Source organism: Oncorhynchus mykiss, chromosome 21 (assembly GCF_013265735.2).
Source record: "Oncorhynchus mykiss isolate Arlee chromosome 21, USDA_OmykA_1.1, whole genome shotgun sequence".
In the NCBI taxonomy this organism is placed as follows: domain Eukaryota; kingdom Metazoa; phylum Chordata; class Actinopteri; order Salmoniformes; family Salmonidae; genus Oncorhynchus; species Oncorhynchus mykiss.
In genome coordinates, this window is record NC_048585.1 from 5,810,618 (window position 1) to 5,824,808 (window position 14,191).

Genomic DNA, 14,191 nt, shown 5'->3' on the forward strand with positions numbered 1-14,191 from the left:
GAAGCTGCTGAAATGGGAGTCTTTTCCCTGTTGGCTCGTAGAAGGAAGCTGCTGAAATGGGAGTCTTTTTCCCCCTGTTGGCTCATAGAAGGAAGCTGCGGAAATGGGAGTCTTTCCCCCTGTTGGCTCCTAGAAGGAAGCTGCTGAAATGGGAGTCTTTTTTCCTGTTGGCTCCTAGAAGGAAGCTGCTGAAATGGGAGTCTTTTTCCCCCTGTTGGCTCATAGAAGGAAGCTGCTGAAATGGGAGTCTTTTTCCCTTTTGGCTCGTAGAAGGAAGCTGCTGAAATGGGAGTCTTTCCCCCTGTTGGCTCCTAGAAGGAAGCTGCTGAAATGGGAGTCTTTTTCCCTTTTGGCTCGTAGAAGGAAGCTGCTGAAATGGGAGTCTTTTTCCCTGTTGGCTCCTAGAAGGAAGCTGCTGAAATGGGAGTCTTTTTCCCTGTTGGCTCGTAGAAGGAAGCTGCTGAAATGGGAGTCTTTTTTCCTGTTGGCTCCTAGAAGGAAGCTGCTGAAATGGGAGTCTTTTTCCCTGTTGGCTCCTAGAAGGAAGCTGCTGAAATGGGAGTCTTTTTCCCCTGTTGGCTCCTAGAAGGAAGCTGCTGAAATGGGAGTCTTTTTCCCTGTTGGCTCGTAGAAGGAAGCTGCTGAAATGGGAGTCTTTTTCCCTGTTGGCCCGTAGAAGGAAGCTGCTGAAATGGGAGTCTTTTTTCCTGTTGGCTCCTAGAAGGAAGCTGCTGAAATGGGAGTCTTTTCCCTGTTGGCTCGTAGAAGGAAGCTGCTGAAATGGGAGTCTTTTTCCCCCTGTTGGCTCATAGAAGGAAGCTGCGGAAATGGGAGTCTTTCCCCCTGTTGGCTCCTAGAAGGAAGCTGCTGAAATGGGAGTCTTTTTTCCTGTTGGCTCCTAGAAGGAAGCTGCTGAAATGGGAGTCTTTTTCCCCCTGTTGGCTCATAGAAGGAAGCTGCTGAAATGGGAGTCTTTTTCCCTTTTGGCTCGTAGAAGGAAGCTGCTGAAATAGGAGTCTTTCCCCCTGTTGGCTCCTAGAAGGAAGCTGCTGAAATGGGAGTCTTTTTCCCTGTTGGCTACTAGAAGGAAGCTGCTGAAATGGGAGTCTTTCCCCCTGTTGGCTCCTAGAAGGAAGCTGCTGAAATGGGAGTCTTTTTCCCTTTTGGCTCGTAGAAGGAAGCTGCTGAAATGGGAGTCTTTTTCCCTGTTGGCTCCTAGAAGGAAGCTGCTGAAATGGGAGTCTTTTTCCCTGTTGGCTCGTAGAAGGAAGCTGCTGAAATGGGAGTCTTTTTTCCTGTTGGCTCCTAGAAGGAAGCTGCTGAAATGGGAGTCTTTTTCCCTGTTGGCTCCTAGAAGGAAGCTGCTGAAATGGGAGTCTTTTTCCCCTGTTGGCTCGTAGAAGGAAGCTGCTGAAATGGGAGTCTTTTCCCTGTTGGCTCCTAGAAGGAAGCTGCTGAAATGGGAGTCTTTTTCCCTGTTGGCTCATAGAAGGAAGCTGCTGAAATGGGAGTCTTTTCCCCCTGTTGGCTCATAGAAGGAAGCTGCGGAAATGGGAGTCTTTCCCCCTGTTGGCTCCTAGAAGGAAGCTGCTGAAATGGGAGTCTTTTTTCCTGTTGGCTCCTAGAAGGAAGCTGCTGAAATGGGAGTCTTTTTCCCCCTGTTGGCTCATAGAAGGAAGCTGCTGAAATGGGAGTCTTTTCCCCCTGTTGGCTCCTTTGGACATGTTGTCATTGACAATGATCTGCCAAATACACGAGTCATCCTATTTGTTGTTTTACAAAACAACGTTTACAATGCCAGGAACGTGGGTTTCATTCCTGCTGAAGTCACCCATAGGACAGAGGTTTAATTCCTGCTGAGGTCACCCATAGGACAGAGGTTTAATTCCTGCTGAGGTCACCCATAGGACAACGGTTTAATTCCTGCTGAGGTCACCCATAGGACAGAGGTTTAATTCCTGCTGAGGTCACCCATAGGACAGAGGTTTAATTCCTGCTGAGGTCACCCATAGGACAATGGTTTAATTCCTGCTGAGGTCACCCATAGGACAGAGGTTTAATTCCTGCTGAGGTCACCCATAGGACAACGGTTTAATTCCTGCTGAGGTCACCCATAGGACAGAGGTTTAATTCCTGCTGAGGTCACCCATAGGACAGAGGTTTAATTCCTGCTGAGGTCACCCATAGGACAGAGGTTTCATTCCTGCTGAGGTCACCCATAGGACAACGGTTTAATTCCTGCTGAGGTCACCCATAGGACAGAGGTTTAATTCCTGCTTAGGTCACCCATAGGACAGAGGTTTAATTCCTGCTGAGGTCACCCATAGGACAGAGGTTTCGTTCCTGCTGAGGTCACCCATAGGACAGAGGTTTAATTCCTGCTGAGGTCACCCATAGGACAGAGGTTTAATTCCTGCTGAGGTCACCCATAGGACAACGGTTTAATTCCTGCTGAGGTCACCCATAGGACAACGGTTTAATTCCTGCTGAGGTCACCCATAGGCAACTGTTTAATTCCTATATATAATAGCACTGTGTCCCTGCATGTGTGTCAGGGTTAGGGTGAGTTGTTGAGGTGTTGAGGTGTGTGTGTGTGTGTGTGTGTGTGTGTGTGTGTGTGTGTGTGTGTGTGTGTGTGTGTGTGTGTGTGTGTGTGTGTGTGTGTGTGTGTGTGTGTGTGTGTTAACGTTCAGTAGCATGGTTCTCACCCTGGCAGCTGCCTTGGAGGGGCATTTGTTCTTGCTGCCTCTGGGACGACCCCTTGGTCGTTTAGGGACGGGCTCTCCAGTAGGTTCCTACGGGCAGACAGACAGTCAGTCAGACAGAAAGACATAGAGACAGTCAAACAGACAGTGAGACAGACAGCAAGACAGTCAGACAGACAGTAAGGCAGTCAGAAGTCAAACAGACAGCCAGCAAGGCAGACAGACAGTAAGACAGTCAGACAGACAGAAAGGCGGACAGACAGACAGCCAGCAAGGCAGACAGACAGTGAGACAGTCAGACAGACAGCAAGACAGTCAGACAGACAGTAAGGCAGTCAGACAGTCAAACAGACAGCCAGCAAGGCAGACAGACAGTGAGACAGTCAGACAGACAGAAAGGCAGTCAGACAGACAGCCAGCAAGGCAGACAGACAGTGAGACAGTCAGACAGACAGCAAGGCAGACAGACAGTGAAACAGTCAGACAGATAGCAAGGCAGACAGACAGTCAGACAGACATGGGGAGAAACAAGGTAAACATAAACATGGGGCTGAGCGTAGATTAGAGAACTGAGGACAGGAAACATAGAATGTGGCCCAAATTGCATCCTATTCCCTATTTATTGCACAAAGTTACGGCCCAATGCCCTCCTCTCCTCCCCCCTCCCTTTCCCACTCTCTCTCTCCTAAAGGAAAAGGTCCCTTTCAACAATATGACCATCTACTGGTGGTCTCTGGGTCTGTCTACTGGTGGTCTCTGGGTCTGTGTACTGGTGGTCTCTGGGTCTGTCTACTGGTGGTCTCTGGGTCTGTCTACTGGTGGTCTTTGGGTCTGTGTACTGGTGGTCTCTGGGTCTGTGTACTGGTGGTCTCTGGGTCTGTGTACTGGTGGTCTCTGGGTCTGTCTACTGGTGGTCTCTGGGGTCTGTCTACTGGTGGTCTCTGGGTCTGTGTACTGGTGGTCTCTGGGTCTGTGTACTGGTGGTCTCTGGGTCTGTGTACTGGTGGTCTCTGGGGTCTGTCTACTGGTGGTCTCTGGGGTCTGTCTACTGGTGGTCTCTGGGTCTGTCTACTGGTGGTCTCTGGGTCTGTGTACTGGTAGTCTCTGGGTCTGTGTACTGGTGGTCTCTGGGTCTGTATACTGGTGGTCTCTGGGTCTGTGTACTGGTGGTCTCTGGGGTCTGTCTACCATCTACTGGTGGTCTCTGGGTCTGTGTACTGGTGGTCTCTGGGGTCTGTCTACCATCTACTGGTGGTCTCTGGGTCTGTCTACCATCTACTGGTGGTCTCTGGGTCTGTGTACTGGTGGTCTCTGGGTCTGTGTACTGGTGGTCTCTGGGTCTGTGTACTGGTGGTCTCTGGGGTCTGTGTACTGGTGGTCTCTGGGTCTGTCTACTGGTGGTCTCTGGGGTCTGTGTACTGGTAGTCTCTGGGTCTGTCTACTGGTGGTCTCTGGGGTCTGTCTACTGGTGGTCTCTGGGGTCTGTCTACCATTTACTGGTGGTCTCTGGGTCTGTCTACCATTTACTGGTGGTTTCTGGGTCTGTGTACTGGTGGTCTCTGGGTCTGTGTACTGGTGGTCTCTGGGTCTGTGTACTGGTGGTCTCTGGGTCTGTCTACCATTTACTGGTGGTCTCTGGGTCTGTGTACTGGTGGTCTCTGGGTCTGTGTACTGGTGGTCTCTGGGTCTGTCTACTGGTGGTCTCTGGGTCTGTCTACTGGTGGTCTCTGGGTCTGTCTACTGGTGGTCTCTGGGTCTGTGTACCATTTACTGGTGGTTTCTGGGTCTGTCTACCATTTACTGGTGGTCTCTGAGTCTGTCTACCATTTACTGGTGGTTTCTGGGTCTGTCTACCATTTACTGGTGGTCTCTGGGTCTGTCTACCATTTACTGGTGGTCTCTGGGTCTGTCTACCATTTACTGGTGGTCTCTGGGTCTGTGTACTGGTGGTCTCTGGGTCTGTGTACCATTTACTGGTGGTCTCTGGGTCTGTCTACCATTTACTGGTGGTCTCTGAGTCTGTCTACCATTTGCTGGTGGTCTCTGGGTCTGTGTACTGGTGGTCTCCGGGTCTGTCTACCATTTACTGGAGGTCTCTGGGTCTGTCTACCATTTACTGGAGGTCTCTGGGTCTGTCTACCATTTACTGGTGGTCTCTGGGTCTGTCTACTGGTGGTCTCTGGGTCTGTCTACCATTTACTTGTGGTTTCTGGGTCTGTTTACCATTTACTGGTGGTCTCTGGGTCTGTCTACCATTTACTGGTGGTCTCTGGGTTTGTCTACCATTAACTGGTGGTCTCTGGGTCTGTCTACCACTTACTGGTGGTCTCTGGGTCTGTGTACTGGAGGTCTCTGGGTCTGTCTACCATTTACTGGTGGTCTCTGGGTCTGTCTACCATTTACTGGTGGTCTCTGGGTTTGTCTACCATTTACTGGTGGTCTGTGTACTGGTGGTCTCTGGGTCTGTGTACTGGTGGTCTCTGGGTCTGTCTACCATTTACTGGTGGTCTCTGGGTCTGTGTACTGGTGGTCTCTGGGTCTGTGTACTGGTGGTCTCTGGGTCTGTGTACTGGTGGTCTCTGGGTCTGTGTACTGGTCGTCTCTGGGTCTGTCTATCTGGGAGAGTTGTTTCTGCAGTCAAAAAACATCTAAATCTGACCTGATACATGTAGAGAACCATTCACACTGACCTGATACCTGTAGAGAACCATTCACTCTGACCTGATACCTGTAGAGAACCATTCACACTGACCTGATACCTGTAGAGAACCATTCACACCGACCTGATACCTGTAGAGAACCATTCACACTGACCTGATACCTGTAGAGAACCATTCACACTGACCTGATACCTGTAGAGAACCATTCACACTGACCTGATACCTGTAGGGAACCATTCACACTGACCTGATACCTGTAGGGAACCATTCACACTGACCTGATACCTGTAGAGAACCATTCACACTGACCTGATACCTGTAGAGAACCATCCACACTGACCTGATACCTGTAGAGAACCATTCACACTGATCTGATACCTGTAGAGAACCATCCACACTGACCTGATACCTGTAGAGAACCATTCACACTGACCTGATACCTGTAGGGAACCATTCACACTGACCTGATACCTGTAGAGAACCATTCACACTGACCTGATACCTGTAGAGAACCATTCACACTGACCTGATACCTGTAGAGAACCATTCACACTGACCTGATACCTGTAGAGAACCATCCACACTGACCTGATACCTGTAGAGAACCATTCACACTGACCTGATACCTGTAGGGAACCATTCACACTGACCTGATACCTGTAGAGAACCATTCACACTGACCTGATACCTGTAGAGAACCATTCACACTGACCTGATACCTGTAGAGAACCATTCACACCGACCTGATACCTGTAGAGAACCATTCACACTGACCTGATACCTGTAGAGAACCATTCACACCGACCTGATACCTGTAGAGAACCATTCACACTGACCTGATACCTGTAGAGAACCATTCACACTGACCTGATACCTGTAGAGAACCATTCACACTGACCTGATACCTGTAGGGAACCATTCACACTGACCTGATACCTGTAGGGAACCATTCACACTGACCTGATACCTGTAGAGAACCATTCACACTGACCTGATACCTGTAGAGAACCATCCACACTGACCTGATACCTGTAGAGAACCATTCACACTGATCTGATACCTGTAGAGAACCATCCACACTGACCTGATACCTGTAGAGAACCATTCACACTGACCTGATACCTGTAGGGAACCATTCACACTGACCTGATACCTGTAGAGAACCATTCACACTGACCTGATACCTGTAGAGAACCATTCACACTGACCTGATACCTGTAGAGAACCATTCACACTGACCTGATACCTGTAGAGAACCATCCACACTGACCTGATACCTGTAGAGAACCATTCACACTGACCTGATACCTGTAGGGAACCATTCACACTGACCTGATACCTGTAGAGAACCATTCACACTGACCTGATACCTGTAGAGAACCATTCACACTGACCTGATACCTGTAGAGAACCATTCACACCGACCTGATACCTGTAGAGAACCATTCACACTGACCTGATACCTGTAGAGAACCATTCACACTGACCTGATACCTGTAGAGAACCATTCACACTGACCTGATACCTGTAGGGAACCATTCACACTGACCTGATACCTGTAGGGAACCATTCACACTGACCTGATACCTGTAGAGAACCATTCACACTGACCTGATACCTGTAGAGAACCATTCACACTGACCTGATACCTGCAGAGAACCATTCACACTGATCTGATACCTGGGGAGAACCATTCACACTGACTTGATACCTGTAGAGAACCATTCACACTGACCTGATACCTGTAGAGAACCATTCACACTGACCTGATACCTGTAGAGAACCATTCACACTGACCCGATACCTGTAGAGAAGCAGAGAACCATTCACACTGACCTGATACCTGTAGAGAACCATTCACACTGACCTGATACCTGTAGAGAACCATTCACACTGATCTGATACCTGGAGAGAACCATTCACACTGATCTGATACCTGGAGAGAACCATTCACACTGACCTGATACCTGTAGAGAACCATTCACACTGACCTGATACCTGTAGAGAACCATTCACACTGACCTGATACCTGTAGAGAACCATTCACACTGATCTGATACCTGGAGAGAACCATTCACACTGACCTGATACCTGTAGAGAACCATTCACACTGACCTGATCCCTGTAGAGAACCATTCACACTGACCTGATACCTGTAGAGAACCATTCACACTGATCTGATACCTGGAGAGAACCATTCACACTGACCTGATACCTGTAGAGAACCATTCACACTGACCTGATCCCTGTAGAGAACCATTCACACTGACCTGATACCTGTAGGGAACCATTCACACTGACCTGATACCTGTAGAGAACCATTCACACTGACCTGATACCTGTAGAGAACCATTCACACTGACCTGATACCTGTAGAGAACCATTCACACTGACCCGATACCTGTAGAGAAGCAGAGAACCATTCACACTGACCTGATACCTGTAGAGAACCATTCACACTGACCTGATACCTGCAGAGAACCATTCACTCTGACCTGATACCTGTAGAGAACCATTCACACTGACCTGATACCTGTAGAGAACCATTCACACTGACCTGATACATGTAGAGAACCATTCACACTGACCTGATACCTGTAGAGAACCATTCACACTGACCTGATCCCTGTAGAGAACCATTCACACTGACCTGATACCTGTAGAGAACCATTCACACTGACCTGATACCTGTAGAGAACCATTCACACCGACCTGATACCTGTAGAGAACCATTCACACTGACCTGATACCTGTAGAGAACCATTCACACTGACCTGATACCTGTAGAGAACCATTCACACTGACCTGATACCTGTAGGGAACCATTCACACTGACCTGATACCTGTAGGGAACCATTCACACTGACCTGATACCTGTAGAGAACCATTCACACTGACCTGATACCTGTAGAGAACCATTCACACTGACCTGATACCTGCAGAGAACCATTCACACTGATCTGATACCTGGAGAGAACCATTCACACTGACTTGATACCTGTAGAGAACCATTCACACTGACCTGATACCTGTAGAGAACCATTCACACTGACCTGATACCTGTAGAGAACCATTCACACTGACCCGATACCTGTAGAGAAGCAGAGAACCATTCACACTGACCTGATACCTGTAGAGAACCATTCACACTGACCTGATACCTGTAGAGAACCATTCACACTGATCTGATACCTGGAGAGAACCATTCACACTGATCTGATACCTGGAGAGAACCATTCACACTGACCTGATACCTGTAGAGAACCATTCACACTGACCTGATACCTGTAGAGAACCATTCACACTGACCTGATACCTGTAGAGAACCATTCACACTGATCTGATACCTGGAGAGAACCATTCACACTGACCTGATACCTGTAGAGAACCATTCACACTGACCTGATCCCTGTAGAGAACCATTCACACTGACCTGATACCTGTAGAGAACCATTCACACTGATCTGATACCTGGAGAGAACCATTCACACTGACCTGATACCTGTAGAGAACCATTCACACTGACCTGATCCCTGTAGAGAACCATTCACACTGACCTGATACCTGTAGGGAACCATTCACACTGACCTGATACCTGTAGAGAACCATTCACACTGACCTGATACCTGTAGAGAACCATTCACACTGACCTGATACCTGTAGAGAACCATTCACACTGACCCGATACCTGTAGAGAAGCAGAGAACCATTCACACTGACCTGATACCTGTAGAGAACCATTCACACTGACCTGATACCTGCAGAGAACCATTCACTCTGACCTGATACCTGTAGAGAACCATTCACACCGACCTGATACCTGTAGAGAACCATTCACACTGACCTGATACATGTAGAGAACCATTCACACTGACCTGATACCTGTAGAGAACCATTCACACTGACCTGATCCCTGTAGAGAACCATTCACACTGACCTGATACCTGTAGAGAACCATTCACACCGACCTGATACCTGTAGAGAACCATTCACACTGACCTGATACCTGTAGAGAACCATTCACACAGACCTGATACCTGTAGAGAACCATTCACACTGACCTGATACCTATAGAGAAGCAGAGAACCATTCACACTGACCTGATACCTGTAGAGAACCATTCACACTGACCTGATACCTGTAGAGAAGCAGAGAACCATTCACACTGACCTGATACCTGTAGAGAACCATTCACACAGACCTGATACCTGTAGAGAACCATTCATACAGACCTGATACCTGTAGAGAACCAGAGAACCATTCACACTGACCTGATACCTGTAGAGAACCATTCACACTGACCTGATACCTGTAGAGAACCATTCACACTGACCTGATACATGTATTCTAGATACAGGGTCTGTGAAAATGCAGGAATCACGACTAGGTCTTTTTGTGGGTATTAATGTACCTTTTTAAAAAAAAATTGTTTTTACGCCATACCCCTTTCAGATAATAGCTGCTATACAGAAGCTGGCATGGTAAATTAGTGGGATATTTGTCTGGGTATGGAAGGGGTATGTCATGCCAAACTGTTGTGCTTCGGCCACCAGTTGGTGTTTTGCATTTTTGCATATTTGTTCTCAATTGGGAATGTGTTTTATGAATGTTGATGTGAGTCACATCACGACTTCCTCTAGGCACTGAATCATATCCTTAATGAACAGTAAACACGTCTGTCTACACGAAGCCTTTAAATACACGTCTGGTGTATCTGATGAGATGTCTTCTAATGAACATCACCTAGCTATAGATCACTAGGTCAATCAGAAACATAGCCTGTAAACAAGGTTGCTACACAAGGAGCAGCTTATGCATAACCCGTCCGTCTCGAACCGATTTGCATCAACAACAACAAAAATATACAAGAACAAGTCATATCAAATGCAAACCCCAACATTGTTGAGTCGTTCGTGGCAAATGTTGAAGGAAATGTGTTACGAAATCAAGTACGTGGTGCAGCTATTGCATAGGCTCAACCTATAGCTGATATTTACTGGCGAAGGGGGATACAACATCCTTAGCTCTATATCATCTATAAACTAGAAACAGCCGTTACATTTCCCACAATAATATTATTCCCTGTATATTTAAAATAAATGGAATTGTATAAGTTCTGCGATCCTATATGTTGTTGAATCGTGAAACTCAACCCCGACGGTTCGATGGGTTTATCTACAACGACCGAGTCCTATCTACTTGCAATCATGGCCAACCTTAACTCCCTATAACCTCATTTCAAAACACCTTGTTTTGTGTGTGTGTAAACAGTAACAACAACATGCCATGCTTTACTGTCCCTGCAGATCGGTTGGATTGTTCCAAGTGTTGCGTTAACAACGTCGGTATAGCGCTGCAAGCTGCATCCGGACAGAGTTGCCTATCCCCAAAGCGCAATGGGAACATACACACACACTAGCATAGTAGCAACTGCATATATGTCTGACATGTATGTTAACCTACATCGGATAAATAAATAAATTTAGGACCGACCTTAACAGGCTTCCTCGGTCTGCCCGGTCTGCGCTTGGCCGGAGCCTCTGCAGCCGCCGCAGGCTCCGGCTCCTGGGTCCCGGTCCCTGAACTCTCCCCGGCTTCTTCACCGCGTGCACTCATTGTGACTTTGTACCAAAATAGTAATCTCTCTTGCAGCAGCTTCTAGTCTACTGTACTTACACACACGGTCAGCCTGGAGCCTATCCTGCCCTACCCGCCTGCACACCAACCGACCACACCGCCAGCCACCGGACGTCCTGGTGCAAAAGTTTGAAAGGGGGGAATCCTCTTGTTGTAAACTAATGCACGAATCAACCGGCGGGTCGGCTATTAAAATGAATCGGAATAAATTTGTGCTACTGAAAAGAAAAACAAAAATGGAAAAAAAAAATGCCTGGAGGGAGATGTTGCTTGAGTGTATTATGAACAGCACGTGCTGCCCACTTCGGTATTTGGCTCAGGAAAAAAAAAAAAAACTCCCCGTCTCCCCTTTCTGTCGAAGTGGGTGGGGGGTGGCTTTCGGTGATAAAATAAGCCCGTGATCGATTGGAATTTCAGCTCCTGTCGTTACAAATGAGCGGGAGAACTATTGAAATGAAATGGTGACAGCTGCCGCACTGTCAAATCCACGTGTCACGATTTTTGCCGGACAAATAGCAATAACTAGACGTTTATACCCTATAGGCTATATGACCCCCGGGGGCGAGAGTTTTTACATGGGATTGGCAAGACTACAAAAAAAAAAACAGAGGGCATTATAAATGCATCTCCACAGCCCACACGAAACCAGCCTACTCACTGAATGAGAATGAGGTAAAAAAAAAAAAAAAAGAGAGAGAGAGAGAGAGAGAGAGAGAGAGAGAGAGAGAGAGAGAGAGAGAAAGAGGGAAAGAAAGCACCTTTCCTGTGGCTGGATAATGGCGGTGAGGAAGAGAGAGTGAGGGAGGCACCACAAAACAAGAAAAAAAAACTGGCCCTATGCCAGAGAAAACAGGAGTAATTCTGCAATGCTAAGAGGGAGACCACAGTGAGACAAAGTCACGTGTCCAACAGCACCATTCATGTAACTGGCACAGGTCCCATCAGAGAGGGGAGAGCAGTACAGCACCAGACAGAGAGGGGATAGTAGTACAGCACCAGACAGAGAGTGGAGAGCAGTACAGCACCAGACAGAGAGGGGATAGTAGTACAGCACCAGACAGAGAGTGGAGAGCAGTACAGCACCAGACAGAGAGGGGATAGTAGTACAGCACCAGACAGAGAGGGGAGAGCAGTACAGCACCAGACAGTGCTGCACCAGACAGAGAGGGGAGAGCAGTACAGCACCAGGCAGAGAGGGGATAGTAGTACAGCACCAGACAGAGAGGGGAGAGCAGTACAGCACCAGACAGAGAGGGGAGAGCAGTACAGCACCAGGCAGAGAGGGGAGAGCAGTACAGCACCAGACAGTGCTGCACCAGACAGAGAGGGGAGAGCAGTACAGCACCAGGCAGAGAGGGGAGAGCAGTACAGCACCAGACAGTGCTGCACCAGACAGAGAGGGGAGAGCAGTACAGCACCAGACAGTGCTGCACCAGACAGAGAGGGGAGAGCAGTGCTGCACCAGACAGAGAGGGGAGAGCAGTACAGCACCAGACAGAGAGGGGAGAGCAGTACAGCACCAGACAGTGCTGCTCCAGACAGAGAGGGGAGAGCAGTACAGCACCAGACAGTGCTGCACCAGACAGAGAGGGGAGAGCAGTACAGCACCAGACAGTGCTGCACCAGACAGAGAGGGGAGAGCAGTACAGCACCAGACAGTGCTGCACCAGACAGAGAGGGGAGAGCAGTACAGCAGCTAATTTCACAATAGACAGAATTAGAGTATGTATTCCTATTATGAACTCTAACCCCACTCACCATTGGAGATCTGTGGCCAGGCTGTCTGTGACCAGGCTTTCTGTGGCCAGGCTGTCTGTGGCCAGGCTTTCTGTGGCCAGGCTGTCTGTGGCCAGGCTTTCTGTGGCCAGGCTGTCTGTGGCCAGGCTTTCTGTGACCAGGCTTTCTGTGGCCAGGCTTTCTGTGGCCAGGCTGTCTGTGGCCAGGCTTTCTGTGGCCAGGCTGTCTGTGGCCAGGCTTTCTGTGGCCAGGCTTTCTGTGGCCAGGCTTTCTGTGACCAGGCTTTCTGTGGACAGGCTTTCTGTGGCCAGGCTGTCTGTGGCCAGGCATTCTGTGGCCAGGCTTTCTGTGGTCAGGCTCTCTGTGGCCAGGCTGTCTGTGGCCAGGCTGTCTGTGGCCAGGCTGTCTGTGGCCAGGCCTTCTGTGACCAGGCTTTCTGTGACCAGGCTTTCTGTGGCCAGGCTGTCTGTGACCAGGCTTTCTGTGGCCAGGCTGTCTGTGGCCAGGCTGTCTGTGGCCAGGCTGTCTGTGGCCAGGCTTTCTGTGGCCAGGCTTTCTGTGGCCAGGCTTTCTGTGGCCAGGCGGTCTGTGACCAGGCTGTCTGTGACCAGGCTGTCTGTGACCAGGCTGTCTGTGGCCAGGCTTTCTGTGGCCAGGCTGTCTGTGACCAGGCTTTCTGTGGCCAGGCTGTCTGTGGCCAGGCTGTCTGTGGCCAGGCTGTCTGTGACCAGGCTGTCTGTGACCAGGCTTTCTGTGGCCAGGCTGTCTATGACCAGGCTTTCTGTGGCCAGGCTGTCTGTGACCAGGCTTTCTGTGGCCAGGCTGTCTGTGGCCAGGCTGTCTGTGGCCAGGCTGTCTGTGACCAGGCTGTCTGTGACCAGGCTTTCTGTGGCCAGGCTGTCTGTGACCAGGCTTTCTGTGGCCAGGCGGTCTGATTTATCGATTACAGATTTAGTTTGTGTCCTATTGGTGTTTTTAGTAAAGTTATCTATAAAGTATTGGTATTTATCTGTATTAATCATATAGCCTGCTCTAACACACACTTAGGCCTATGCATTCGTGTAAGAGGTTTGTGTGCGTGTGTGTGTGTGTGTGCGCGCGAGAGTGAGAGGGAGAGAGAGAGAGAGAGAGAGAGAGGTAGAGAGAGGTAGAGAGAGAGAGAGAGAGAGAGAGAGAGAGAGAGGTAGAGAGAGAGAGAGAGAGAGAGGTAGAGAGAGAGAGAGAGAGAGAGAGAGAGAGAGAGAGGTAGAGAGAAAGACAGAGAGAGAGAGAGAGAGAGAAAGAGAGAGAGAGACAGAGAGAGAGAGAGAGAGAGAGAGAGAGAGAGAGAGATAGAGAGAGAGAGAGAGAGAGAGAGAGAGACAGAGAGAGACAGAGAGAGAGAGAGAGAGAGAGACCTCCAACAGCCGCGTCGTCTTTGAAGTCTCCCGCCCATCGACTGGAGTAAAGATC

At 49.0% G+C, this 14,191-nt stretch overlaps 1 protein-coding gene across 1 annotated transcript in view; it reads right to left on the reverse strand.

Moving 5' to 3' along the window:
* LOC118942841 (high mobility group protein HMGI-C-like) overlaps positions 1 to 11,673 on the reverse strand; it is a 134,346-nt gene extending 122,673 nt beyond the window's left edge. Inside the window, exons 1-2 of the mRNA XM_036956686.1 lie at positions 10,859 to 11,673; positions 2,709 to 2,795 (exon numbers count right to left, since the gene is read on the reverse strand). Coding sequence (XP_036812581.1) covers positions 2,709 to 2,795; positions 10,859 to 10,981 — 210 coding nt within the window. The 5' untranslated portion in view covers positions 10,982 to 11,673. The remainder of the gene's footprint in view (positions 1 to 2,708; positions 2,796 to 10,858) is intronic.
* Positions 11,674 to 14,191: the final 2,518 nt, after the last annotated feature.